The sequence below is a fragment of the Silurus meridionalis genome, chromosome 11, assembly GCF_014805685.1.
Source record: "Silurus meridionalis isolate SWU-2019-XX chromosome 11, ASM1480568v1, whole genome shotgun sequence".
NCBI lineage: Eukaryota > Metazoa > Chordata > Actinopteri > Siluriformes > Siluridae > Silurus > Silurus meridionalis.
The window spans coordinates 22810001-22837500 of NC_060894.1; the positions used below are offsets into that span (position 1 = coordinate 22810001).

The following is a 27500-nucleotide window of genomic DNA, read 5'->3' on the forward strand; positions in this document are numbered from 1 at the left end:
CTTCAGAAATCATACGGGTCACGGTGGAGGACAATCTGCCTGTCAACTTTCGAGATTTCCAGAATTTTGAGGAAAGTTCAAGGGGATACTTCAGTCCTTCTGTGAAAAGGAGGTTACCGTTGGACAGCAATTCAAACACCTTTAAACGATCCAAAGTGATGAACGACGATGAGGACGGCGTCGCCAGGGATTCACCTCACAGCACAGAGGATCAGGAACCTGGAGAACTGAGGCCGACGAAGATGTTCAAATGCTGGAGCTGCATGAAGGTGTTCAGGTCAAATGCAGGACTTTATCGCCACGTGAACATGTACCATAACCCAGAGAAGCCTTACGCATGCGACATCTGCCACAAGCGCTTTCATACGAACTTTAAGGTCTGGACACACTGTCAAACCCAACACGGCGTAGTCCAGAACCCTGCGGCTTCTTCCAGCTCCTACTCAGTGCTGGATGAGAAGTTTCAGAGAAAACTCATAGACATAGTGCGAGAGCGGGAGATAAAGAAAGCCTTGATCATGAAGCTCAGGAGAAACAAGCAAGGCCATCAATCTCAGCCGTTTGCCAAGAAAAGCCGGAGGTCGAGGTCTTACGGGTGTCCCTACTGCGGAAAAATGTTCTTCTTCCAGTCGCATTTTAAGCTGCACATGAAAGGACACACTTCAGAGAGAGCCAGCATGGACGCACAAGATGAGGAAGGTCTACACGAGCATCAGGAGCAAACGGGACACGTCAAGGAGAACCAGGACAAAGAGATCTTTCCCTGCAGGCTCTGCAATGTAAAACTCTTCTCCCTGAGCGAGCTGGAGGATCACGAGAGAGCGTGTCGCTACGCAACTGTCTGTCCTTACTGCGGCCTCAGGTTCTCCAACACGCTGGTGAAGAAGGATCACGAGGCTCACTGCAAGTACAAAAAGCTGACCTGCCTCGAGTGCATGCGCACTTTCAAGTCCTCCTTTAGCATTTGGCGCCATCAGGTTGAAGTCCACAACCAGAACATGATGACCGTCAGGGAGCAGCTGACCTTTGGGTACCACGACGTTAACCAAGAACTTCCCGGGACACCGCTGACGCCTAAAGAGGCGACGAGAGAAGACGCGACGTACGGCGACTCCGAAGACTCTTCTTCTTACCTCCCAGAGGATCTCAGCTCGGCCCACAATCAGGGCAAGCTCGTCGTTAAAGAGGAACCGCAGGAGGAACCGGTGATGGACAGAGAACCCTCAGCTCCTGAGGAACCAGGCGTGCAGCCTTGTGAGAAATGCGGCAAACTCTTCGGCTCTCACAAAGCCCTCGAGCGCCACCAGGAGCTTCTCTGCCACATCAAGCCCTTCATCTGCCATATCTGCCACAAAGCGTTTCGGACCAACTTCCGCCTCTGGAGCCACTATCAGTCCCACATGTCGTCTGAGGAACCCGCGAGCAGACAGACGGACAGACCGCCGTGCTCTCCGTGCTCGTCTCCGACTCTTACCATCTGCACCCAGGAGCCTCTGACCTCACAGGCGTCTTCGCCGAAATCAGGTCCGACCGAAGCCACCGTCCTGGAGGAGGAGCCCAGAACCCTCACTTCTTCTCTGTCGAAATCCGAGCTAGCCGAGCAGGAAAAACAAGATGGAGATTTCACTCACTCCAGGTCGGACAGCACTAGAAATCCAGAAACTTCTCAGGAATCAGACACGCTCTTTTATCACGCGCCCACGCTCTCGGCTCTGACGTTTAAGAGGCAGTACATGTGCAAACTCTGCCACAGGACCTTCAAAACTGCTTTCAGCCTGTGGAGTCACGAGCAGAGCCACACTCACATCTAAACACACACACACACTCTCATTTACACCAAGATCTGGATCTGACGTCTCGTTAGAGGAGCAACCTTAGCACTTAGAGCTGAAAAACGTTTGGAGGCGGGGCTTCGGCTGCATATGCAAAATGGTGGCAAACGTGAAAGACACAAGTGTTTACTGGCATGGGTTCTAGATTCAGATCTGAAGTAGTGAACGTCACACACTGATCCTGACTTGGCTGTGTTTGGGTTCAAACCAGGGACAATGATATTCTCACACACACACACACACACACACACACACACACACACACACACACACACGCAGGATGCTAATCGATACATGTACATATACTACACTTACTTTGTTTGTTTTTTTATACTTCCTGGTGCGTCAGTGAACAACGTGTACAAAGACAGATTTATTTCTGATTTCTGATTATAATCTGCTCATCCACAGTGATAAATATCTGCTTCTCTCAACCTGCAATAACTGTTCAAGTGCTTTACGTAGGAGTTACGCTGGTTTACTCGTCTCCGTGGCCTTTTTTCCTCATTCGCATTTATGGAAGATGATCAGACACTCAAACCCCAAACCTCAAAATCTAATCTCAAACTCAACCTAGTACTCAAACCTCAGTCCAAGACGCCAACTTCCACACCTCAATTCCAGACCCCAAACCTTAATCCCACACCTCAATTCCAGACCCCAAACCTCAATTCCAGACTCCAAACCTAAATCCCACACCTCAATTCCAGACCCCAAACCTTAATCCCACACCTCAATTCCAGACCCCAAATCTTAATCCCACACCTCAATTCCAGACCCCAAATCTTAATCCCACACCTCAATTCCAGACCCCAAATCTTAATCCCACATCTCAATTCCAGACCCCAAACCTTAATCCCACACCTCAATTCCAGACCCCAAACCTCAATTCCAGACTCCAAACCTAATCCCACACCTCAATTCCAGACTCCAAACCTTATCCCACACCTCAATTCCAGACCCCAAACCTTAATCCCACACCTCAATTCCAGACCCCAAACCTTAATCCCACACCTCAATTCCAGACCCCAAACCTAATCCCACACCTCAATTCCAGACCCCAAACCTCAATTCCAGACTCCAAACCTAAATCCCACACCTCAATTCCAGACTCCAAACCTTTATCCCACACCTCAATTCCAGACCCCAAACCTTAATCCCACACCTCAATTCCAGACCCCAAACCTCAATTCCAGACCCCAAACCTTAATCCCACACCTCAATTCCAGACCCCAAACCTCAATTCCAGACTCCAAACCTCAATCCCACACCCCAAATTCCAAACCTCAATCCCTGACCTCAATTTCAGAACCCAATTCCAGACCCTAACCCATAGATCTTAATCCCAGACCCTAATCCTAATCTCAGACCTCTAAACTCTAACCCTATACAGTTGTAGTGTTCAGGACGTGACGTATTTTCTCTCCTCCTGCTACATCGGTGTAAATATGTATTTATATATTTGGTATTATATTTATATGATCTCCAGCCTGCGCGCCGTCTCACCAGATGTTTTTCTGTTGCCTTATGATGCCATATACAGGAAATAACAAAAATCATCTCACACTGGGTTTTCTTTCTTTCTATCTGCTGAACGAGTGTGTTATTATTATTATTATTATTATTATTATGATTAATATGATTATTATTATTATTATGATTAATATGATTATTATTATTATTATTATTATTATTATTATTATTATTAATATGATTATTATTATTATTATTATTATTATGATTAATATGATTATTATTATTATTATTATTATAACAGTGTGTTTTTAGTCGGGTGAAAAACAGTGCATGAGATTTTGAGGTTTTGTTTCTTTAACAGTGTTGAAGGCTAAAACGTGTTACTCTGAAAGTACAGTATGTTGGGTTTCGTGTGTGTGTGTGTGTGTGTGTGTGTGCGCGCACATTTACATATAGAACCAAAACGTGATTATTTGCTGTTTTTTTTTTTTTTTAAAACACACACAATCCACCCGGTCTCTGATCTGTGTCACACACACACACACACACACACACACACACACACACATATTGTGTTGTATATTGTGGGCATTTTTGTGCATTAGGAAACATTTCCTTCACAATTTTCCTACTTTATTATAAATATGACGTGTTTCGGACGTTAACCATCAACTCACCATATTTGGTTGTATGTTTATTTTTTACTTAAAGTTTTACTACAGAGTGATAATTATTATTCTTATTATTATTATTCTATTCGAGTACTGTATCAGTACCTGTTTCCCAGAATAACACGCTCTCGTTGATCAGGTGTCCAAGCTGAAGATAACCCTACAGAGTATCTCGTGACGTCACAGACTTTAATCAAAGCACAATTTCCAGAGTTCTGAATAAAGAGATTGTTTTACTGTATATTTTGGAGCTATAAGATTATAAATATAAAAGCTGAGTGTTGTGGCTGTTTGGAGGATGAGCAGAACCACCAGTAGATGTTCTAGAGATCGGGGCGTTTAATGCCTCGTGTATTTGTGGAAGCTTTAGAGCAGAATTTACTGAATGTAATTTAAATGTTATTTTTTTTATTATTATTATTTTACTTTAAAGCTTCTTCAGTGTAGATCTTCAGACCAGTTTGACGCTGATGATGTTGATGGATTTTGTATTTTCTACCTGATGTTTTTCTTCGCTTTATGAAACACGGCGTGGTTTTTCCGGTTTTTTTCAGTTGGTCTCTCTGCAATAATTCATCGTTTATAAATGTGTGACTCTTTAGCGGCTCTGTGGCACAATTATCTTGTGTACAGTTTTTTTTTTTTCTTTGCTTGCTTTCTTAAATAAAGTGACGCCAAACATCAAAACTCGTGGCTCAGTTGTTTACTTCCTGTTAACTTCCGATAAGAACATGATCTAAAGCATGTTGTCACTCGATTCATCAATCAGACACGGTTTCAGGTTTATTCTTTAAAAAAATCACTTTTTACACTGTACAAAAAAAGAAATCTATATTTATCAGAGGACAGAGAACATCACATGACCATGCTGAGGATTTACACCACCACAAGCGTTTGTTCATACACACTCTTCTCTTTGTACTATTTTAACACAAACACTGTAGATGAAGAGGAACAGCAGCCACTTTCTAAAGATCTAAAGAAAATAAAGTCTAAATATTTTACATATTAATATTTTGAGAATAAAGTCGTAATATTTTAAGAAACATTTAGTTGTTTTGTGTAAACTGGATGTGGAGGATTTGGTTAAATCGTATTTCAGGATTTATTGAGGAATAAGAAAATTCAATGTGTTTTGCCGCATCAGCATGAAGTTATAATTAGTAATAAAATAAACAGAAATCAGACGTTCTTTAAGGAAATCGTCTCTTTTCTGCAGTCTGAAGGATATCGATGGTTTACATCTGTGGGATATTTAAAATCTTGTTTCCAACATCACCAGTACTTCAGCCGGGGTCCAGGGTTACGACTTCATTCCCGAAATATCCGATTTGTACATTTGTTTTAACGTGGCACTGAAACGCCGTGGTGAGGTGGAGACATCAGACGTGTCCAAGCTTTTATATTTTGAATAAATGATTGTTTATATGTTAATTATTTAATTATATATAATTATATTTAGACTGCTAGTTTATTTCTGATGGACGAGTGTGGATTCGTGTCCTCAGGACTCTTCAGAACCCTGTTACAGCGCCAGCGTGTCTTTGATGAGCCTCCTCATGGTGGTGCTCACCGACGTCCCGAGAGAATCCGTGATCTGATACGTGATCTTGTACAGGTACGGCTGGACGTCCTTCAGGCTGGTGTCGAACACGTTGTCCACCTCGGACTGCGTGGGCATCTTGGGAAGGTACTCGTGCCGGTTGATGACCTCCACGATGTTGATGACCTTCTCGCCGAGTTTCTCGCCCACCTTCTCCCTGCAGATCTGACGCTCCTGCTCGTTGGCCAGGTTCACCACGTTCACCTTGATGGTCCACACCTCCCAGGGGATACACTCGTCCGAGAAGGGCCAGCGCGACTTCTTTTTCTGGTAGAACTCCAAAGAGATCTGACCCATTCCGTCGCTGCCCGAGTTCCCGAGAGCATCCTGGAGAAAGATATAAAAGCGATTGAGACTGAGGAGATCAGAGGAGGGTTCTTACTGAGAACAGTTCATTTCTCTGCGTATTTGTCTGATTTCTAGTGAGTTTATTAGAAGGTGTGAGCAGGTAGGATGTTTTGGAGACGAGGTGTGAGTGAGATGATGTGGTCGTGTGTAGAGGAGGGATGTGGGGTAAATCAGTAGAAGAATGTGGTGATAAAGAATAAAGAAGTTCTTTATAAGTGTAAGTTTGTCCCTGATGAACAAGCCGGTGGAGACTGTAGATGTCGTGTGTAAAGACATGCAGATGATCCACTGTGGAAACCACTAACAGGAGCAGCCGAATGGAGAAGAAGATGGAGATGAAGATGATTTGGATGGAATATACTCGTGTAATAAGTAAATATTCACACCTTAAACTCGTTGACGGTCTTCCTGATGACGCGCTCGAGCTCGTCGGATGAAACCCTCACGTAGGTGAAGTCGATGAAGTCGCAGTCCACGTCTTGTGTCCCCACTGTCCCCATACAGTACGTCCCCTCCTTCTTATAGTGGAACTTCCCGGTGCTGCGGTGCAGGATGATGGTGTGCAGCAGCGCCGCCATGGCCTCATCCACCTGCCGGGCCTCCAGGGACACCTCCAACACCTCCGAGCGACAATTCATCCCTCACTCACACACACACAGGGGCTGAAGCCCTGCTCCTTGTTCCCTGTGCAACGACAACAAAAACAATGTCTCTCACTATGACGTGTTGCGGCACTTCCGGGAAAATAAACGCCTCCTGTATCGGAAAAGACTTTGTTTTTCTGAACGCGGTTTTCTTCTCTAATTTGTCCCTTCTCTCATCCCGTAGGTTACGGAACGCACCGAAGGACACGCTAGAGTAAACAAAACAAAAAAAAGCGCGGTTTAAATTTGTTCGATTCAGTATTACGCTGTTAAATTCTTGCTTTCGCGTTTCAGCTCTTATATTCCGTCTTTATTGCATTTAAGAATTATTCACTTTAGTTTGGTAAGCTGTACGTTAAAATGGACCAATTTGGCGTAAATCTATCGAAAAAAGGATGTTAGCTTGCTAGCCGGCTGGGTTGCGCTGATTCATATTAGCAAAGTGTTTATTTTTTTTAATCGGTTGTATTTAAAAACAACACTTTTGAAGTTGATTCCTTGAGTTAATTGTTTGTTGAGTGTTAAATCGTGATGTTTTTGTTTGTTATTTTTCATTTCCAAAACGGCGGCGTCTAACTGTAAATATGCGGAAGTGAGCTACGGAATGCAGTAAGGGACCATAGACTGGGAAGCGCGTTTTGAAAAATAAAACCCAAAAACAGGCGTGATGATCAGAACCGTGTCCGGTTCTCCTCTGGCTCCTTCTGTGAAGGTCAAATTAATAAACGCAGGTTTTCAAACAGCTGCAGATCTGACTGAGGTGCAGTCACTCCAGCTGTGCAAAGGTACACATCTCTGTGAAGGCTGCTTTTTCATTTCATCACTATTTACACCTGAGAGCAATAGTTTGTGCCCCCCTTGTGCTCCACACTTTTTTTTTTTGTTTAACCCGGAGGACATTGTGATTCTCCATAAGCCAAATGTATTACGTTGTAATTTATGTCTTTACTTTTGAGAGTCACCAACAGCTGGAACCAAATTTCTTGTGTGTGTCAACACAATTGGCCAATAAACCTGATTCTGAAAATAGAATTAGTTAAATTATGTACATCACATGCATTTTTTCTCTTGATGCATGATTACTCGTTTACATTTATGGCATTTGTCAAATCTTTTCTAGAGCGACTTTTATCTCATACATACAATGGAGCAGTTAAGGGTCAAGGGTCAAGGGTCTTGCTCAATGGCCCTGCAGTGGAAGCTTAGTGGTCAAGTCAAGAGGCTTTTTTTTTTTTAATTTTTACTATACACTGTGGTACACAGTAAAAATGAGATAATGTTCCTACAGAACCCTGGTGCTACACTAAACAACATAGAGCTACAACACGCTACATAAAGCTACATAAAGTACATCGAGTGCAACCAGTGTAGATGAAAAACAGTGCACATAGACAGACAGTACAGACAGACAGTACAGACAGACAGTACAGACAGACAGTCAGACAACACAAGACAGTGTGGGACAAATACACATAACACAAGAGAGCGCCGACTAGTAAACCTACTGTATACTCTGAACATACAGTACTGCGCAAAAGAGGACTATAAATAAGAGTATATATAAACAAACACAATGTTTTGGACATGTGCAGAGGAGGGACATGGGGTATATCAGTAGGAGAATGCTGAGGATGGAGACACCAGGAAGGAGGAAAAGAGGAAGACCAAGGAGGAGGTTTATGGATGTGGTGAGGGAAGACATGCAGGTAGTTGGTGTGAACGAGGCAGATGTAGAGGACAGGAGGGTGTGGAGACGGATCCGCTATGGAGACCCCTAATAAGGGAACCCGAAAGAAGAAGAAGAAGAGTTTATGTAAACAAACACAATGCAGTGCAAAAACAGCATGTAAACAGTATAATATGGTTAAGTATAAATAATAAATAAATGGTGGTGGAATGGATTAAGATGAGTAATGAGTGTGTGTTGAGTTCACGTTGTACAATTTTGTAACACTCTGTTGTGTGTGTGTGTGTGGTGTGTGCGTGCGTGTGTGTGTGAGAGTTTCAGTTTAGTTCTGTGTATTGAGGAGTCTGATGGCTTAAAGGAAAAAGCTGTTGCACAGTCTGGATGTGAGGCCCGAATGCTTTGGAACCGCTTCCCTGATGGCAGGAGGGTGAAGAGTGTGTGTGAGGGGTGTGTGTGTGTGGGGTGTGTGTGTGTGTGACGGGTTGTGTGTGTGTGGTCTCCACAATGCTGTTGGCTTTGTGGATGTCGCATGTGGTGTAAATGTCCATGATAGAGGGGAGAGAGACTCTGATGATCTTCTCAGCGGTCCTCACTGTCCTCTGTAGGGTCTTGCGATCCGAGACGGTGCAATTCCCAAACCAGGCAGTGATGCAGCTGCTATCGATGCTTTTGATGGTCCCTCTGTAGAACATGGTCATGATGGGGGGAGGGAGATGAGCTTTCCTCAGTCTTCTCTCCTCTTCTCTTCTCTGTGCAGCAGCAGGAATCTCTCAGGAGGAGGCTGATGAAGCGTTGCAGACGCTGCATGACCATTCCTTACCCCTCCAGCAGAGGGCAGCAGTACAGGGTCTAACAGCGCTGGATCTCCTGCACCAGGAGGAGTCTTGGGGCAACATCGTGACCTTCTGCTCTGAGCTGGACAATGTGCTCGGAGGTGGGGTTCCTGTGGGGAACACCACGGAAATCTGTGGTGTCCCAGGCATCGGAAAAACCCAGCTGTGGTGAGAGAAGAGGGAGGTTCTGGTTCTGATGGTCGGGTTCTCATCTCTGTGCTTTTGAGTGCTTCCTGATTTTACAAGGGTTTCATGGAGAACCTTGTGAAAGCTAAAGACTTTTAATTACCCTTGTAAGTAAGAATTGGTGTCATACAGGATTAATGTACAGTATTGTGTGTGTGTGTGTGTGTGTGTGTGTGTGTCAGCATGCAGCTGGCTGTAGATGTGCAGATCCCAGTATGTTTTGGAGGACTTGGTGGTGAAGCCATGTTCATCGACACCGAGGGTGGGTTTGTGGTGCAGCGGCTGGTGGGCGTGGCCAAGGCTGCGGTGGAGCACTGCGCCGCTCTGGTGGAGGACGAAGGTGTGTGAAATGCCGTGTTTTTCTTCTTCTGTAATGCAACTTTGAAACATATGATGGAAGCACTGTGTCCTCATTACTGCCGCTTTTTAATGGTCATCTCTTCACACCACTGAACAGAATAGTACGGTCAGGAATTGTGTGTGTGTGTGTGTGTGTGTGTGTGTGTGTGTGTGTTCTCAGAGCAGCGTAGTGCTTTAGAAAGCTTCACGGTTGAGAAGATCCTCTCCGGCGTCTTCCTGGTCCGCTGTCAGGATCACGTGGAGCTGCTCGCTGAGCTTCACCTGCTGCCCGACTTCCTGAGGACACACCCACAGGTGCGCTGCTCCTCCTCCTGCTCGTGTGTAAGATTTGAGAGATTTTTATAACAGGCTGTGATTATTATGGGATGGCAGGTGCGGTTGGTGCTGATTGACAGTGTGGCTTCTCCGTTCAGACAAGACCTGCATGATCTCTCCCAGAGGACACGCCTCCTACACGGTCTCGCCCAACATCTCACTCATCTATCAGCACAGCACGGCACTGCGGTAACACACACACATAATATATATATATATATATACATACTCTACACACAAATACACACACTACATGGTAAGATTCACCAATTCGCATCGCCATAAATGTTGTTAAAAAGATTTATTTGCTACGTGAATATGACGGATCACAACACTGGAGACGAGGCGTGTCCTGAGAGTCACATAGAATACAGATTAACATGGCAGAGGTAGAGCTGTAACTTCCTGCAGACACAACAAGAAAAGAACATCTGGCTTTTTTTTGCACTACAAAGGCGTGTGTGTGAAATGGCCATGCGTTAGACGTCAGAAGGCACTTAATCGATAATTTGCTGTCGGTCTGAACTGAAGAAATAAAAGTGAACTATCAGTGACATTGAATTGCAGAGCATCAGATTTTTTTCCACTGAATCGTAGTGTGTTAAATCGAATCAAACTCGGATCCCCTCTGCATCGTAATGGGGGTGGGGGTGGAGTTGTCATATTGTATCCCATCAGTAGCTGCTTTGTATGTAATTGTAATGTATCGTATCATTGGCTATGCATCGAGATTTGAATCCCATCAGCCTCAGTTCTGGAGATACACATCACTAATGTACACACACACACAGTAAATACTGCACTGATTACATATATTACACACACACACACACACACACACAATACACACTACACACATATACACATACTACATACTGCAAAGACACATAATATACACACTCTGTACACACACTTCACACCTGTGTGTTGTTCTCAGGTGGTGTTGACCAATCAGATGACGACGAAAGTGTCCCCAGGCCACACCCACCTTGTCCCTGCTCTGGGTAATCTGCACTGATGCTAATGTAGCTAACATGTACAAATATGTACAAATGTGAAGTGTGGGGGTGAAGACTGAATGATCAGAGTGTCCAGTAGGGGGCAGTACAGTCTGCATTTCTCTACACTTCCTAATCACTCTTATATATACATTATATATATGGTGTATATGTATTTGTGTGTGTGCTGTATAAATCTCAGGTGAGACCTGGGGTCACGCTGCTACACAGAGACTCATCCTACACTGGGAAGGAGCTCAAAGGCAAGTGTGTGTGTGTGTATATGTGTGTGTGTGTGTCTATTTTAGATATGACACATGAGAGGCTGTTTTTGTGTACTTAGTGGGCGAGTGAGAATCACCGTCTCTCTCACTCTATCCATCTGTCTGTCTGTTTGTCTCTGCAGTGTTTTTCTGCCCCCTCTCTCTCTCTCTCTCTCTCTCTCTCTCTCTCTCTCCCCAACTCACTCTCTATATTGGCTCTTGTTTATTTCCTTCATTTCTCTGTGATGCTGCCCCCCCTTGAGCAATATTTACTCAAGGTCACTCTTTGTGTGTGTGTGTGTGTGTGTGTGTGTGTGTGTGTGATGGACGTGTATTTGTTCTGCAGTAAACAAAATTCAGAAACACACATCAATCTGTTTCAGTTCACTCTTCGTTTTTTTTCCTGCAGGTTTGCGACTCTGAATAAATCTTCGAGCCGTAAAGACGCCACAGTCCCCTACAACATCACGGTGAGTTCCTCATGATCATCATATTCATCATCATAAACAATAATATTACTACTAATAGTTATACAGAACCAAATATTTTAGAAAATATAGTGAAATACACATATAATGATTTAATGCTTAAAAAAACACAATTATTTATTTATATCTTTATGGAATAATAAACTCGACTAGTCTGGCGCTTCAACAAATAACATCCTATAGAAAATTGGCCACGCCCCTGGTATTTGCGTTCTGAAGCTTAATTAGCTGTTGTGTTTGATGATGTAATAATTCTATTTTAATGCTGTTACATATGAACGGGGTAGTGTGGAAGGTTGTGTTGTCAATCTGGAGAATGTTGTTCATATCAGATGATGTGTTTTTTCTCCCTTCTGTGTGATGATGATGATGATGAAGGTGGATGGATTCCGAGACGCCAGCATTTCAGTGTCTTCTGTCCTGTCTCACAGTCCTGCAGCAGGGAGCCACAGTAAACGTCCTCGCACCGAAAACCAGCACACTTAATCTCTCTCACACACACACACACACACACACACACACACACACACACACACACACACACATGCTTTGTCTTTGTTTACACACAAGGAACTGACCTGCACTTCCTCCACAAATGCAGCTCTGTGTTTGAATAAAGATTCATTATGTGTCGTAGAAAAATGATGCACACGAATTTCACTTTCAAATCACACACACTTTCTACCAGAACATCGTCGCTGGAATATTCCCCAGGGTGTAGCTGATCATCAGAACAGGTTTATTGTGTATATCACTGTGCATGCAGTATTGTTTTTTCTATTTTACAGGTTTTATATGATTTTCAGTCGAGTTTTCAGGTTCGAGTTTTTTCCTCGAGTTTTGAGGAAATTCGTCTGAAGGTGTTATAGATTTAATCAGAGCATCTTATATATATTTAATGTTCTAATGTTAAGATGGAGGATGTGACCGAGTGACACACACTTGATGTGAGAAAGCTGTTTTATTGTACTGTTCTCATGTGATTTTCTCTCTCTGTACATCACTTCAATTTGCTTCTATAAATAATAAATAAATAAAACTTGCTTACTTACTTCTCTCTCTCACACACACACACACACACACACACACACACACACAGTAGAGTTAGCCCTTAGCCCCAGTGAAATGTGCAGCAGTTATTTTTACCCGCCGCTCCTCTGATGTCCTATATACATTCCCTCTGCACTACAGAGCACCAGTTTGTGGTGATGATCACGAATCCCTCGAGTCTCTTCAGGGAATCAGGGGAGTATTTCACTCCTCATTTTCATTAAAAGCCTCACAGGACTTGAGGTATCTGTCGGTCCTTCATGCCCAATTAGATGATAGATCTCTGTCCCACTGGTTCATGTGCAATGCCAGCAGTGAGCTGGAGGGGAAAGGAAGATCAGACCTGAGACTCAGAACATCCTGCTGCTGAATCTGACTCAGGGTTCGGATTCGCTCTGTTTTACACGTGTTCTGATCGGCGCTCGGTGCATCTACTGATCACCAACATACAGTTCAGCATCAGTTCAACATCAAGCAGAACATTTAGAGAGGAATAAATGATGAAGAAACTCCAGACTCGAACTCACCACCACACACACGTGACCTCATTTACATGATTTATTTATTTATATTGATTGATATGTAGTAAAAAGGTTTTGTGTTGATAGTTATAATAGAAATCAATCAGTGTTTGAGTCATTAATCTCATTCTATTAATAAATCAGTGTGCTGAGAGTCTTTTCACATAAACTGAGGTGATTCAGTAAAGAATCTTGTGATTAAAATGATCATAGAAACATTATAATTATAATAAATCACTACTTTGGATACTGAAGTTCATTTACAAGCAAAAACTTTTATACTTTTACTGAGTGAAAGTTTATAGTGACATTTTTACTTTTACTGGAGTCACATTTTACTGAGTCTCTACTTTTACTCAAATACATGGTTTATGTTCTTCATCCACCACTGGTGCTCAGTGTGTGTGTGTGTGTGTGTGATGAACTCAGGTGTGTGTTAAACTCTGAGAAGTGTGTATTCAGTGTGTGTGTGTGTGTGTGTGTGTGTGTGTGTGTGTGTGATGAACTCAGGTGTGTGTTAAACTCTGAGAAGTGTGTATTCAGTGTGTGTGTGATGAACTCAGGTGTGTGTTAAACTCTGAGAAGTGTGTATTCAGTGTGTGTGTGTGTGTGTGTGTGATGAACTCAGGTGTGTGTTAAACTCTGAGAAGTGTGTATTCAGTGTGTGTGTGTGTTGAACTCTGAGAGGTGTGTATTCAGTGAGTGTTGAACTCTGAGAGGTGTGTATTCAGTGTGTGTTTGATGACCTCAGGTGTGTGTTGAACTCTGAGAAGTGTGTATTCAGTGTGTGTGTGATGAACTCAGGTGTGTGTTGAACTCTGAGAGGTGTGTATTCAGTGTGTGTGTGTGTGTGTGTGTTTTGGTGAGTTGAACAGTGCTCTCTCAGCCTCTATTGCTCCACTTTGTGTTTCATGTTAATCTGTAAGAATATATCTCTGTTTAAAAACGTTTCCAATGACGTCACTTTTGACTCGGCACACGACGTCACGATTACACGCAATATTTTTTTATTGGGTTTTTTTTTTCGACTCCGAGATTTAAAGCGCGTTTATAAATAGCGTCTCCCACGTGCACGCGCGCCTGTACGTTACCCGGGGATTTCTACGTCATTCCGGAGCCGGAAGTCAAAGTCAAGTCCCCCTTAATAATTATTCCCAATTCTAGTTTAAAGCGTTTTTATGTATTTAAACTGCACCATTGGTGTGTAAATGATATACGGGATTGTTCGTGTCTTTCTCCATGAACGATATTTGAATGTTATAATAAATAACTGGTTTAATATTACACAAAAACTCCATGTCCCACAATCACCTACTATTTAGCTTAGCTAAGGCTAGCATCTGGCTAATGTTCACCTATTAGATCCTGCCTTTAAATAAAGATTTGGAATTTGGAAATACATTTTCATGCTTCGTTATAAATTTAGATTTCTTTACAATTATCTTGGTTTAGACAGTTTACTGTGTATCCGGTACTAATGGTTAGCACGCTAAGTAGCTAAGTAGCTAACTGGGCATGGAACCCGAAAAAAAAACGCTAGCTGAAGACCCGGATGTGCAGGCTGCATCTGATTGGTCCAGATGATGCACCCCCTAACTCATCATTGAAAAAAACATAGTAAATCTAGAGCATTTAGACTTCTGATAAAAATAAACCGATTGAAATATGTGGTGAGTGTAAACACAGGGGAGCAAATCCGGATTTATAAACCCGGTCGGTGTACACACACACACACACACACACGAGACCATTCATTTATTATTTCATTTATTTTTTCATTCATTCATTCATTCCGAAAAGAGCCCGGGTGACGTCATCGCCCCATCAGCAGGGCACTCTCAATTTTCTACATGGCCCCGCCCCCTCGTATCCGACGTCACCGCCGCTCGTTAACGCGCTCTCGCGTTCACGCGCGCACCTGCAGCTCGTTCATGACTCAAAGCAGCAGATCCTCCTCCTCCTCAGTCTCCTTCTTCTCCTCCTCTTCCTCCATCTGTGTCGTGTCTCTCCGGGAATGAGAAGGAGCGATGGCGGGCTGTGGCAGCGAGGAGAAAGCTTACCGCCGCTTCCTGGAGCTCTTCCTGCGGGAGATGCGGCCGCCGCTCCGCGAGGACTCACCTGTGCCCGCGCGCCCTTTGTCGGACACGGTGACTGAGGACGAGGTGGAAGGGGAATGTCTGGACCTGTGTCTGCAGCACCTGTGCAAATAGTTAAGTACCCGGCATGCCTTTCGCGCTTTCAATTAACATTAATTAACACACACACACACACACACCTACCTGCGGAGAAGTTTTATCAGGTCCTTCTACCTTTTTGCGCGTTTTCACGCAAGCTTCAGGTTTCCAAAAAGTGCTCCTTACTTTTCATAAATCTGAACTTTACTTAGCGCAGGAGAGCCGTGTAGCTGCAGGAAATCTCTCTCACACACACACACACACCTCTTTTCTACCTTCTTCAGGTTTCTCAATCCTATTCCCTGAAACAGATGTGAAACGATTCCAGCTGTAAACCCTGTTCTCCTCGAGCAGAAAGAACTCCCAGGACTCTGAGCCCAAATCATCTACCAGATAGAATCCCTTAATTATACTGATGATAAAGAATTGAATAGAATTTCCACTGGTATGACCTTGAAAGATCTCCTCACTGCTGAAGCATTTTATTCTAAACCCTGTTCCCACTGCACCCGTGTCCTTCAGTCCCCGGTTTATCCTTAATGTCCTGATGTATGTGCAGATGATCTGCTCGTGACTTTGATCAAACCAGGTACGGTTTGTTGCGTTCAGGGCTTCGAGTGTGTGTTTGGGGTCCATACGGCTCCACAGGAGTCCAGCAGGAGAGCAGAGGAACGTGTGTGTGTGTGTGTGTGTGTGTGTGTGTGTGTGTGTGAGAGAGAGAGCAGGGAAGTGGATCTGCTGCCTGGAATCTGAGGAAGTTTTTTTTTTTTTTTTTTTTCCCCATGTTTAGTTTGACACCACCATAAACTGATCACTTTGAATGTTCCTCTCTGAAGCTGCTTCTCTCATAGTGTGTGTGTGTGTGTGTGTGTTTCCCCCTCCGTGTCCACAGCTTGAGGTGCCCTAGTGGTAAATCCCCATTTTTTTTGTTGCGTTGCACAGCGTCACTGCTGCAGTTTCCTCCCTCCTTCTCCTCCTTCTTGTTCTCCTCGCTTCATCGTCCATCAGGAAGCTTCCGGAGCGTGTGTGTGTGTGAGAAAGAGATGGAGAGGAAATGGAGATATGGGATAATGGCGAGAACATGCAGGATTCAAGATAAACCACTGCTGTGTGTGTGTGTGTGTGTGTGTGTGTGTGTGTGAGTGAGAAGGAAATGAGTGATGGTTGTGCATATGATTAGGCACGATGCATTTTGTGTGTGTGTGTGTGTGTGTGTGTGTGTGAAAGCGAGAGAGAGCGATGGTTACCTTTTTCTTCAAGATGTCGGCAGCGTTTGTGCACTCAGCTTCTCATATGCGGAACACACACACACACACACACACACACACAGACTGAAGAAGCCTCCTGACTTTCTGTGGCTGCATTCCAAATAACTCCTCGCTCCCTTTATTGGAAATAAGTGCACCACATTAGAAATAATGGCAACGCACACACGTGCACTATAGACGGACTTCTCACCCTACTTAGTGCACTTCATGGTGCTTCCTGCTCTGTGAGTGGAAGTGCACTGCAGCTGGAGGGGAAAAAAGGCTCCTGTACTCTACATCGGGCACTAAGTGAGCGGGTCCTCTAATCCATTACAACTTCTCTTTCCATATCTTGGTGCCCTATACCCTCTCGTATACCTCCCTCTATAAGCGCACTGTGCTCTATGTACTAGTTCACTATTTTTGCAAAAGAAATGATTTAGTGTGCACTTAAATGTTTTTTATTCATATCTAAGTCTCTGCCCTATTTAGTGCCCCAGGGAGAGAGTTAGTATTCAAGTCATCGCTCCATATACAGTACAAGTGCACTATTGCAGTTTAGTGCAGTATTTGGGACACGTCTCAGTACTGTCACAGCTCCATCTATGTGAAGTGCACTATGTAGTCCACTACCAGTATAATTGGCAGTGATTTGGGATTTGGCTTGTTCCTTATATACAAGAACACTGCACCCTATGTAGTGCACTAGAAGTGTCGTAGGGAATCATTTGGGTTTCAGCTTTTTGGTTCGTGTGTGTGTGATGAGTGAAATGGTGCAGGAACGCTGTGCTGGAACCATGGTTGGTGTTGAGGGGTAGAGATGCAGAAGTCTGGTGTTTGTGGGGCGTAACGAGGGGCTTTTCTGCTCGTCTGCAGCTCGTCTCCAGCTCGTCTCCAGCTCTGCTCACGCAGCTCAACGTGTGATTATTTTGTCTCCGGGTTGACGATCTAATAATAGAGCAGGGGAGAGAGGTGGAGATCCCCTTTGTTCTCTAGCTGTGTGTGTCTTCAGTAAGAGAAGATGTGCTTGTCTGTCTGTGTTGTATAAAGTGTGTCTGGATGATGGTGATGATGAAGATGATGGAGGAGGAGGATGATTGTGATGGTGTTTTCAGTAACAGGTCTGTAACAGCTGTTTGAAGGGTTATGAGTGTTTATAAGGAGATCAGTGATGCTGTATGCTGGACAGTGACACGAATCAGTTGATGCTTCTGTGAAGTTCTGAGGCGTGTGATGGTTTCGTGTTCTTCATACGGTAGAAGGCGATCCAGATGTGGATCTGGAAAAAGGGAGGGAATGAAGGAGGGAGGAAGCGAGTGATGAGGGCTGTTTCTGTCTCGCACACCGAGAACAGAAAACTCTACTTAAGCTCATTAAAGCTACTTGGTCTCTCACAGCTGTAATTTTCTCACTGAAGAAGAGGAATCACATCTTCACTTCTCGATTACAGCTCCCTTCATCCTTCTATCCTGCCATTACACACTCTATCTATTCATCCCTCCCCTCCATCCCATTCCTCTGTTACAAGGTCTATCCCTCTCTCCCATCCCTTTCTCACAAGTCTCCATCCCTCCCCCTACCTGTGTGTGTGTGTGTGTGTGTGTGTGTGTGTGTGAGATGAACAGAGTGGTGTAAAAATAAGTGTGTGTTTTCATGGAGAATGATCTGCAGGAGTAAGGATGAGTGTGATGGAGAATAGTCCCCAGTGGAAAATCCCTAATCAGGGGGTGCGAATGGTTCTGTTTCCCTGAGCAGGTGTTGCATACAAAATGTGAAAGTTCCTCAGTTCCATCAGTGTTCTCCAGTTCCTGAGGGAGAAATAACCCACAAATCCTTCATCAAAGCACTGCATTGATTTATTCCTGAAACATCTGGTTCATAGAAACCACAGGAGCTTCACAGGAACTGGAGCTGAAGCTCATTTCCATACTGATTTACAAACATAAGACTGAGACACTCTCACACTCTCACACGGCACATGCATCTCTCTCTCTCTCTCTCTCTCTCTCTCTCTCTCTTTCTGTCTGTTCCGTTCTGTCTTTTCTCCTCTCTCTCTCACACAGGGAGAAGGATGTGAGATCTGTAAATGAAGTGATCATGTTTTAAATTGGCACCGATTCTGTTTGGCATCACAGTAGAGCACAAAACCTCTTCAGCAATCGTAGAGCAGCTGCTACTGAGAAGATTCACGCGCGCGCACACGTGCATTTTATATACACACACACACACACACACACGCAATCGTATTTCAGTGTTCTTGCAGGTTTAGAATCGCATGTACATTCACTTAACATGTCAAGGTGTGTGTGTGTGTGTGTGTGTATACGGTTATAATGATAGAAAGGTGAAGGTGAGAAACGTCTGTGTACTTTAGTGTTCTCAGGTTCGGGATGGAAGTCAGTGAGCAGCTCACCGCTCTGGGGCTCAGAACCCTCTGCTCTTATACAGATGATTTCCCCAGTTTTACCCAGAATTCCCTGTTTCTGTTCACTGACCCCTGTGAGCCTGAGGCATCATCACGCTCTGCTCGGAGACTCTTCCTGTGCGTGCTCGAGGCTGCACGCACAGTCACAGGGAGCACCGGCCTTCATAAGTTGAAAAGATGATGTTCCAGGAGAACTCTAGGGGCGCTGTTTTACTGTGCAAGGAGACTATTTTGAAGGTGATTGTGTGGAAATGTAGATAAATGAAGTACTTTTCTTGTAAACAGAGTGAGTCTACAAACTTTTTGATACCACCTTGTATCTAAACTCAAACTTATTAGACTTGGGGGAGGAGCTACATATTCACCAATCTTCAAAATATGTGTGACTCTTAACTAACCATTAGCTAAACAAATTAGTGATGTACTGTTGGTGGGAGGTATTGGGGGCGTGGCCTAATTTAGTATTGCTATTTTTTATTTGAAACATCTGCAGCAGCTGTTTGTAGTTTATTAATTAACACTTATTTATTTGAAACCTGTAAGAGTACTGGATTTGCACTGTGCAAACAGACAGAGGTTTATATAAAACACCAGCGTCATGCTGTGTCTGAGGTCATCCAAGGTCGCCTCCTCCTGCATTTCATTTGGCTAAGAGAGGTCCGTCACCTCGTCTCCGGCCGCGGCGCTAATTGAATGGCAATATGATTGATTTGCTCTTGCTCAGCGGCCACAGAGCAATTAGGCTGAGTGGGTTGGACGCCGTTTTCCTGTCCCTCATCAGCGTATTCTCTGTGGGCGGGGGGGCGGGGCTACATCCTGTCTTCTACAGCCTGGAGAGAAAACCGAGACCTCCGATATCTATAGAGTGAGAGAAGACTCGTCTGTGCTGTATAGCGGTGTTTCCCAGCCGCTCATGCTGAGGGTCTGATGATGAAGCGTGTAATCATTCAGAGGAAGGAAATCACGATGGAGATTCTCTACATTATCGGCTCAGATCTAGTTTGAGAAGAGTGGAGCTCATTAAACACTCGTGTCTCGCTGCACATTCAGCTGGAAATAAGTGTGGGTGTGTGAGTGGGGGATACGCTCCATATGGTTTCTTTTTTCTCTTCTCTTCATCTTTTCTCCGCAGCTTTCGAGAAAAACCCTGAAGAGTTCCTGATTGAAGCGTGCGAGAATCTAAAACACTTAAAATGTACTTGCCGGATGAAGCGACTGCAAGGAATGTGATAAACATTAAAATCCCATGTCTGATTTTTAAACGTTTCTCTTTTAAATGTGTAAATACACACACACACACACACACACACACACACGCTTTATCACGGCACCTAATCTAACAAAACTGTTCCCTGAGTCAGCCATGAGAAAGGGAGGAAACGAGGTCATGTGATCCACTTTTGATTGGCTGAACTGATGTTTATTAATTCCTCCCTACTCTCTCTGATTGCTTTATTGGCATGCCAAAATATACATTTTGTATGGCCGAAGCTTTAAGATCGAAAACTGATTTAGAAAAATACTATTAGAACTAATGAAAGAAAATATAAAAATACATACAGAAATAAATGCGTATCTTCGGCTTGTGGCAGGAAGTGAAGATGGTTTTAAGTAGAGCAGAGAAGGGACTGATTTCTGTCCCACCTCTAACCTGCTCCTGCACAGTGGAGGTGCTGAGGAACCTTTCAGAAATGAGCAGTTTAGAAAAGTGTGTGTGTGTGTGTGTGAGGGAGAGGAAGAGAGGCAGTGATCTGAATGTGACTTTGTTCCAGACCCTAAAACTGGACTAGATGAAGTGAGCCAAGCAGATGACCTGTTACTGTGTGTGTGTGTGTGTGTGTGTGTGTGTGTGTGTGTGTGTGTGTGTGTGTGAGAGAGAGAGAGAGAGAGAGAGAGAGAGAGAGAGAGAGAGTCCCTTGATCATTTCTCTGTACACACACTCCTGAGGCTGCAGAACTGGGCTGTGTGGACGCTGAAGTGCAGCAATGACCTACATTCAAACACAAAAGCTTCCCTCAATCTGGATCTCCACAACACACACACACACACACACACAATCTCTACGTCAATGTAAAGCAGCAGTTTCATACTTCGTATCTCCCCAACACACCTACATAAAGATGATCGAATCTTCTCTGGGTTGAACCTGGGTTTGATCTCCTCATAGTGGTCATGTGTCCTCTCTGAATTTGAAGGTCACAGTGACCTGGTGTTTGAGTCGGCGTGGCCTTGAACAAACGCTGCTCCATATATTGTGCTCGCATGTATAAATATAAATCTTTCATATCCAGGACCTTTACACACACACACACACACACACACATATCTCAGGGTTGCTGCTCTCTGCATCTTCATCTCTTTCTTCTGGGTTTTTATTCTCGTGAGTTTGTATTCTGTGGTATGAATTAGTGTCCTGTAATTATCCATGATTCCGTCTCTGTCCTGACTCCAGCCTGCAAACACAAGCTACCGTCTACCAGATTTCCTCTCCTCAACCTCCAACCTAACACACCATGAGCTCTGGGTTTTGGAGGATGGAGTAGAAGCTAGAAGTAGTGATGGAAGCACACGGCACCTTTAACTCACTAGACTGGTGTAAAATGTCAGATTGTACGTTTGAATGTGTGAGAACCTGAGCAGGAGCGTGGAGCTGCAGGAAAGTTGAGCGTGAGGAAGTATCTGGGTCAGCCTGAGAAAGGAACTCGCATGGACATTGTGATCCAGTTCTGTTCTGATAAACAGCTTCTCCTGTGTGGAATGAGGTGGGCATGTAGGCTACACCTCCTTTTATTTTATTTTTTTTACAGAGGGCACATATGCCAGACCTCCTTTCTTTAGAGGGCACTGGGCACCAAGCCCAAGATCCTTCACCTGCACTGACTTATAGGTCACTCTGATTGGGAAATTACATGTTCCCTGGTTGTGCTGATGGTGTTTGCTCAGTTTCTGTGCAGACATGTGGTGATTATCTGACCAGTGTTGGTCACTCACGCTAACAGTGTGAAGATGATGATGTCACTTCCTGTCCTTCTGTTCACTCTGACTGGAGCAACTGGCGATAAGCTTGCAGCAGATCGGGAAGGCCTGAGATGGGAGAAGTGTAAAAGTGTGTGTGTGTGTGTGTGTGGTGGGGAATCGTGTACCCGATCAAGCCGCCTCCGCGTTGGCCTTCAGCTGTTAGCGTTTGGGGGGGAGGGGGGATTTGTGTGTGTGTGTGTGTGTGTGTGTGTGTGTGTGTGTGTGTGTGTGTGTGTGTGTGTGAGAGGACTGACTCATAATAAGCACTATGCTGACGGATTGCGACTCCCTGAAGCTCCTCGATTAGCCGCTGTGTCTCAGTAAAACACCACAATCTGAGTCACGGCTGAATAAACCCGCGGGCTCACGTCGCTCTGACTCACGGCACTGATGCTAAATCAGGGTCACGGTGCATGTTTCTGGGGGTTTACCCCCTCATCCTCAGTCCATCTTGGGTTAGGGTTAGGGTTGGTCAAACCAGTGATCCAGAAGATAATCATATTTCACTCCCCAGTGAGGCAGAATGCAGAGGCGACGCTAGTTAACTAGCATAGAGAGCGGGAACATTTTCCACCAGAACGCTTCAGAATGTTTTCCTGTGTTCTGTAGCTAAGCATTACTATGCTAAGCACTGTGCAACCTGCATGATCAAAAATTCAAGTTCTTGACGTTTTCTTTTTTTTTTTTAATTGATTAATGACTTTCACCTTGACTACAGATTCATTAAACGCTAGCTCACAGTAGTGCTGCTCTAATGAAAAGACAGGCTGTGTTATGCTAGGCTAATTAGAGCTGAAGAGAAAATGAATAGTAATAGCATCAAATTCTCAGTATTAATTTCCTCACATTTCAAAGCAGCTGTTTAGCTTGCAAAAGAGCATTGATCAAGTATTTATCAGTATTATCACAGTAATAATAATAATAATAATAATAATAATAATGTAATTAAAGACACAGTGATGATGAGCTCAAGGTGACCACTTGCAGGTTCTCTTTCAGTACAATAATATAATCAATAGTTTAGATATATAACCAAATATGCATAAAACATCCAGATATGTAAACAATCATTACTGACACTTTTTTATTTAACTTGCTGTCTGTACAACAGTAGCACTGCAATACACGTTTTTCTTCTCTCTAACAAGCCCGCAGGTTTGCTGATCTAGCGAGATAAACGTTAATAAACATTCTTGCACACTGTCATTATTAATTGTACAACTTGCTTTAAGCTGATTATTGTAATTTAGTTGTTAAACGTGACAAACGTTTAGCTAGTGGAGTTCTAGTTAACGTTACATGGCAAATGGAACAGTACATGGAATTTTAACATCCTGTCCTTTTAGTCTAGACTCTGAAATGAGAAGAAAACGTGTATTTATCTGCCTGAATTTTACCGAACACGTCTTCGTAGCGCTGCCGAGTTCTTGGCTGTGATTGGTCAGAAGTCAGGTGGTGATGAGTTCTTTATAGCAGCGACTCGGACAGGTGTGCAGGTTTATATTAATGCGCTCGTTTCCATAGCAACAGCTCCGTTCACAGGGACGTGTACAAAATGTTTGTTACAAAGCTGTGACTCTGGCGACTTCTTCCGTACGTGATGTTCAGGTTTCTCAGTAACGTGACGAGCTGGGGTTTGTGTGTTTACTGCTGCTATAACATTAATGACAACAGGAACAGACTCGTTTTACTGTCATGGGTTTACATTTACATTACATTGACATTTAGCAGACGCCCGTGTCCAGAGCGACGTATCAAAGTGTAATGAATGAATCTACACTGGATTACAAACTTAATATAAATCAGACTACAACTTTATCAGCAGCATGTAACTATAAACGGATAAAAAAAGCATGAAGTCGTGTAAGAAGAATAAATCACTTGAATGTGCTGTCAGGACGCTGAGTATTTTACACACACACACACACACACACACACTGCTTTATCGACTCGGTGTAGTCGTGTGAGCGTTGTGGACTTGCCCTCACCTCGAGAGTCGATCGCTGAATGTGCAGGTTTTTTCTTTTCATTTTGTGTGAGCAGCCGGTGGGTTACATAACCCTCATCTCTGAGCTGCTCGAAGCTCACGCCGCTGCTCTCAGGCTGCGAGGAGACACGATAAGGCTTTAACGTCAATCTGCTGGTCAGTGGAAAGTGGGTCAAGGTTTTGGAGGGAAAACTTTTTTTTTCATAAATCAGTTGGACAACAGTCATAGCTTTAGTTTTTATCTGAATATCTTTATCTTTGGATCTGAAGGTCATGAGTTCAAAATCCCAGCCACACCAATCTATCGCTTCTGGACCCCTAAACAAGGCCCTGACACAAGACCTGACACAAGACCTGCTCCGTTATATAAAGTCACTCTGGATAAGGGGGTCGGCCGAATGCTGTTAATGAGCAGGAGAGCGAGTGTGATGCTGATGAAGAGGTGAAGATGATGATGATTTGCTCAGTACCTCAGATTAGATTAGACTTGGATTTAATTTTATTCTCCTTGTGTAATGTACCAGAAGTGCATCATTTACAATATTAGCAGGCATGTGGTCTATATGTACAGGGGCAGTGTTTCATGTTCAGAAGGTGCAGTAGGTAATACGTGATGGTAGAAAGAATTCCCCCTTGTGATGTAGACAGTAATACAGTGTCACTGTGCAGACTTGTGCAGAGGATAAGACCAGAACATGCTCAATACCATGACATGCTTATGTACATATGAATGTTTGTATAATGCAGTATAAAGAGTACATATGGGTGGATTATACAGTAGTGCAAAGAGCTGCAGTGGATGAAGCAGTGCAATACAGACAAAGTGAAAGTGTAGTGTATCTGTTGATGTTATGATCGTATCTCACGTGGACCGAGCTGAAAGTCCCAGGATGCAGAAGGATTGGGCGATTTACAATGATACAAAATTGTCCATTTATTTGTCGCGGTTCTGAGATCGAATCTCGAAGAAGGATGTTTAGTACTCAGTGTTTGGAGCTTTAGGGTGTGTGTGTGTGTGTGTGTGTGTGTGTGTGTGTGTGTGCCGCTTCTCACAGCCTGAGACGTTTAGCGTTCTCTGTTTACGATGATGTCGTGCTAATTGATGTGATCGTTAGCTGGGCTGATCTGGTGCCAGGACGTGAGTGATACGTGATGTACTCTTTAACATGGTGGATCATTACACTGTTATTAACTGCTCAGGAAATGAAGTGATGTACAATAAGATATAAACGTGTTTATACGGACCTCAAGTCAAACCAGTCGCCCTTTTAATCATCACTCCTGACTTCTGTGTGTTTCTCTGCTCGCAGTGTTTTTTCCCTTCTATCTCTCCGCACTAACCCACGTCCCGATCGCTTACATAAGCGTGGCTGTGTGGAGGCGTCGTGCCCCGTAATCAATCTCTCTCTCTCTCACTCTCAGCGCTCTCTCTCTCGCTCTCTCTCTCGCTCTCTCTCAGCGCTCTCTCTCTCTCTCTCTCTCTCGCTCGCTCTCTCTCTCTCTCTCTCTCTCTCTCTCTCTCTCTCTCTCTCTCTCTCTCTCAGCGCTCTCTCTCTCTCTCTCTCAGCTCTCTCTCTCTCTCCTCTCTCTCTCTCTCAGCGCTCTCTCTCTCTCTCTCTCTCTCAGCGCTCTCTCTCTCTCTCTCTCTCTCTCCTCTCTCTCTCTCAGCGCTCTCTCGCTCTCTCGCTCTCTCTCTCTCTCTCTCTCAGCTCTCTCTCTCTCTCTCTCTCTCTCTCTCAGCTCTCTCTCTCTCTCTCTCTCTCTCTCTCTCTCTCTCTCTCTCAGCTCTCTCTCTCTCTCTCTCTCTCTCTCTCTCTCTCTCTCTCTCTCTCTCGCGCTCTCTCGCTCTCTGACTCGTTTGTGGACGTTGAGGCTGGGAGCTGATTGTAGCACAGCTGGTCCTTTTTTTTTTTTTTTTTTTTTTTTTCCCCTGTAGAAAGTTGGCTCTCCATCAGGAGTGTGTGCAGTGTGAACAGCAGCGATGCTAATCTGTGGATTAGGACCTTAATCCTGCTGGAGAGTCTATTCAGGGTCACTACAGGCCATTCTACTGGTCGGGGTTAAAACAGACATACTGCATCCCACACACACATTTACATTTGCGGCATTTAGCAGACGCCCTTATCCAGAGCGACGTGCAAACGTGCTTTAAATCTCTAGTAATGAAATACACACACACACACACACACACACACACACAGTGCAGGATTGGAACAGATTTTTTCATGATAAATCTGATTGCATTTTGGCAGAAAACGTGAAGTGACACTTCGTTAGGTTGGAGTTCTGGAATGTATTTGGTCATCAGATGCTGATTTAATTCTCTAGCAGCAGCTCTGACTGTGATTGGGTCTAATACAAGGTGGTATAGAAAAGTTTGACTAGTTCTGTAACTTGCCCGCAGATGGCAGCACAAGGCTACAAACACAGTCACAGGGAGCGCCGATCTTCATAAATCAATGTGCCAAAAGACATAGGATGATGTCGATCAGAAGCTGTGCGACTGACGCTGATCTGACCACGTGCATTAGCAAGTCAGACACGATGATAAATGCACCGGCACACAGCTCTCCTCACCCTGCTCCCCAGATTCAGCTCCTGCGGATTTTACCCTCTTCCAGATAATGAAGGTCCAGCTCACTGTTTAGATGCTGCAGAGATCCGGCACGGATCATAGAAGGTGCTCGACATGCTTCCGAAAGACTTCCAGGACACAATCCAGAAGAACGCTGGGAACGCTGTATTACTGTACTAGGGGAATATAATGAAGGTGATTGTGTGGAAATGTAGATAAATAAAACACGTTCTTGTAAATAGAGCAAATCTCCAAACTTTTTGATGCCACCTCATGTGTTAATTTTCATCGCAAAGATTTGTACTCATTGATATTTTATAAGCTGCTGTTTGTGTGGAATTAATGGACTGATGACGCAGCAAGAGTTTCCGTGTGTGTGTGTGGGGGGGGATCAGAGTTTAACGGCTGCATGGTGATTTATCTTAAAGATTTATTTGGTGCACATCATGAGCTTTGACCAGAATTGATTGTTCCTGATGAAAAGCCAAAGCGCTTCCTGTGCAGCACAAGTGCTATTAGAACTTTAAAAAAAAAAAAAAAAAAGCCCTTGGTGCTCAACAGACAGGCTTTTATATATGTGTGTGTGTGTGACAGTCACAGAATGACTAAAGGAATGAATTAGTCGCTAGTCAGCTGGGACATGCTGCAGCGCTGAGGATTAGCTAAAACACACAGGTTCTTTCTTTCATAAAGACAAAGTGACCGTGGAAATGAGACGGAACCACACGGAACATCAACTTTTACCTGAGATGTGTTGAAAAGATTCAAAACAGCTTAAATTCCACTATTCGAGGTTTTA

At 44.0% G+C, this 27500-nt stretch overlaps 4 protein-coding genes and 1 long non-coding RNA gene across 5 annotated transcripts in view; 3 read left to right on the forward strand and 2 right to left on the reverse strand.

Moving 5' to 3' along the window:
- The window catches only part of zbtb21 (zinc finger and BTB domain containing 21), a 6778-nt gene extending 4959 nt beyond the window's left edge, over positions 1 to 1819 (forward strand). Inside the window, exon 2 of the mRNA XM_046861744.1 lies at positions 1 to 1819. This exon is cut by the window's left edge and continues 1154 nt beyond it. Coding sequence (XP_046717700.1) covers positions 1 to 1811 — 1811 coding nt within the window. The 3' untranslated portion in view covers positions 1812 to 1819.
- A 2921-nt stretch (positions 1820 to 4740) lies between these two features.
- atg101 (autophagy related 101) lies at positions 4741 to 6568 on the reverse strand. Its single transcript, XM_046861767.1, has 2 exons — positions 6317 to 6568; positions 4741 to 5909 (listed from the first exon to the last, which is right to left on the reverse strand). The coding sequence occupies exons 1-2, from the start codon at positions 6566 to 6568 to the stop codon at positions 5505 to 5507; spliced, it is 657 nt and encodes a 218-aa protein (XP_046717723.1). The 3' UTR covers positions 4741 to 5504.
- Positions 6569 to 7226: 658 nt separating this feature from the next.
- rad51c (RAD51 paralog C) lies at positions 7227 to 12747 on the forward strand. Its single transcript, XM_046861762.1, has 9 exons — positions 7227 to 7359; positions 9019 to 9262; positions 9463 to 9620; positions 9801 to 9934; positions 10013 to 10144; positions 10893 to 10959; positions 11156 to 11216; positions 11626 to 11686; positions 12083 to 12747. The coding sequence occupies exons 1-9, from the start codon at positions 7242 to 7244 to the stop codon at positions 12188 to 12190; spliced, it is 1083 nt and encodes a 360-aa protein (XP_046717718.1). The 5' UTR covers positions 7227 to 7241; the 3' UTR covers positions 12191 to 12747.
- Positions 12748 to 15000: 2253 nt separating this feature from the next.
- The window catches only part of ppm1e (protein phosphatase, Mg2+/Mn2+ dependent, 1E), a 26979-nt gene continuing 14479 nt past the window's right edge, over positions 15001 to 27500 (forward strand). Inside the window, exon 1 of the mRNA XM_046861757.1 lies at positions 15001 to 15484. Coding sequence (XP_046717713.1) covers positions 15303 to 15484 — 182 coding nt within the window. The 5' untranslated portion in view covers positions 15001 to 15302. The remainder of the gene's footprint in view (positions 15485 to 27500) is intronic.
- LOC124393754 overlaps positions 21221 to 27500 on the reverse strand; it is a 21453-nt gene continuing 15173 nt past the window's right edge. Inside the window, exon 3 of the long non-coding RNA XR_006927364.1 lies at positions 21221 to 21231. This is a non-coding gene — a long non-coding RNA (uncharacterized LOC124393754). The remainder of the gene's footprint in view (positions 21232 to 27500) is intronic.

What these genes read in the sequence shown, in the direction of transcription:
- rad51c (XM_046861762.1), top strand. Translation starts at nt 7,242, where the DNA reads ATGATCAGAACCGTGTCCGGTTCTCCTCTGGCTCCTTCTGTGAAGGTC. An exon ending in GTCACTCCAGCTGTGCAAAG is followed by an intron (nt 7,360 to 9,018) that starts GTACACATCTCT and finishes TTCTCTGTGCAG; the next exon opens with CAGCAGGAATCTCTCAGGAG. An exon ending in CGCTCTGGTGGAGGACGAAG is followed by an intron (nt 9,621 to 9,800) that starts GTGTGTGAAATG and finishes GTGTGTTCTCAG; the next exon opens with AGCAGCGTAGTGCTTTAGAA.
- atg101 (XM_046861767.1), bottom strand. Translation starts at nt 6,568, where the DNA reads ATGAATTGTCGCTCGGAGGTGTTGGAGGTGTCCCTGGAGGCCCGGCAG. An exon ending in AGACCGTCAACGAGTTTAAG is followed by an intron (nt 5,910 to 6,316) that starts GTGTGAATATTT and finishes ATCTTTCTCCAG; the next exon opens with GATGCTCTCGGGAACTCGGG.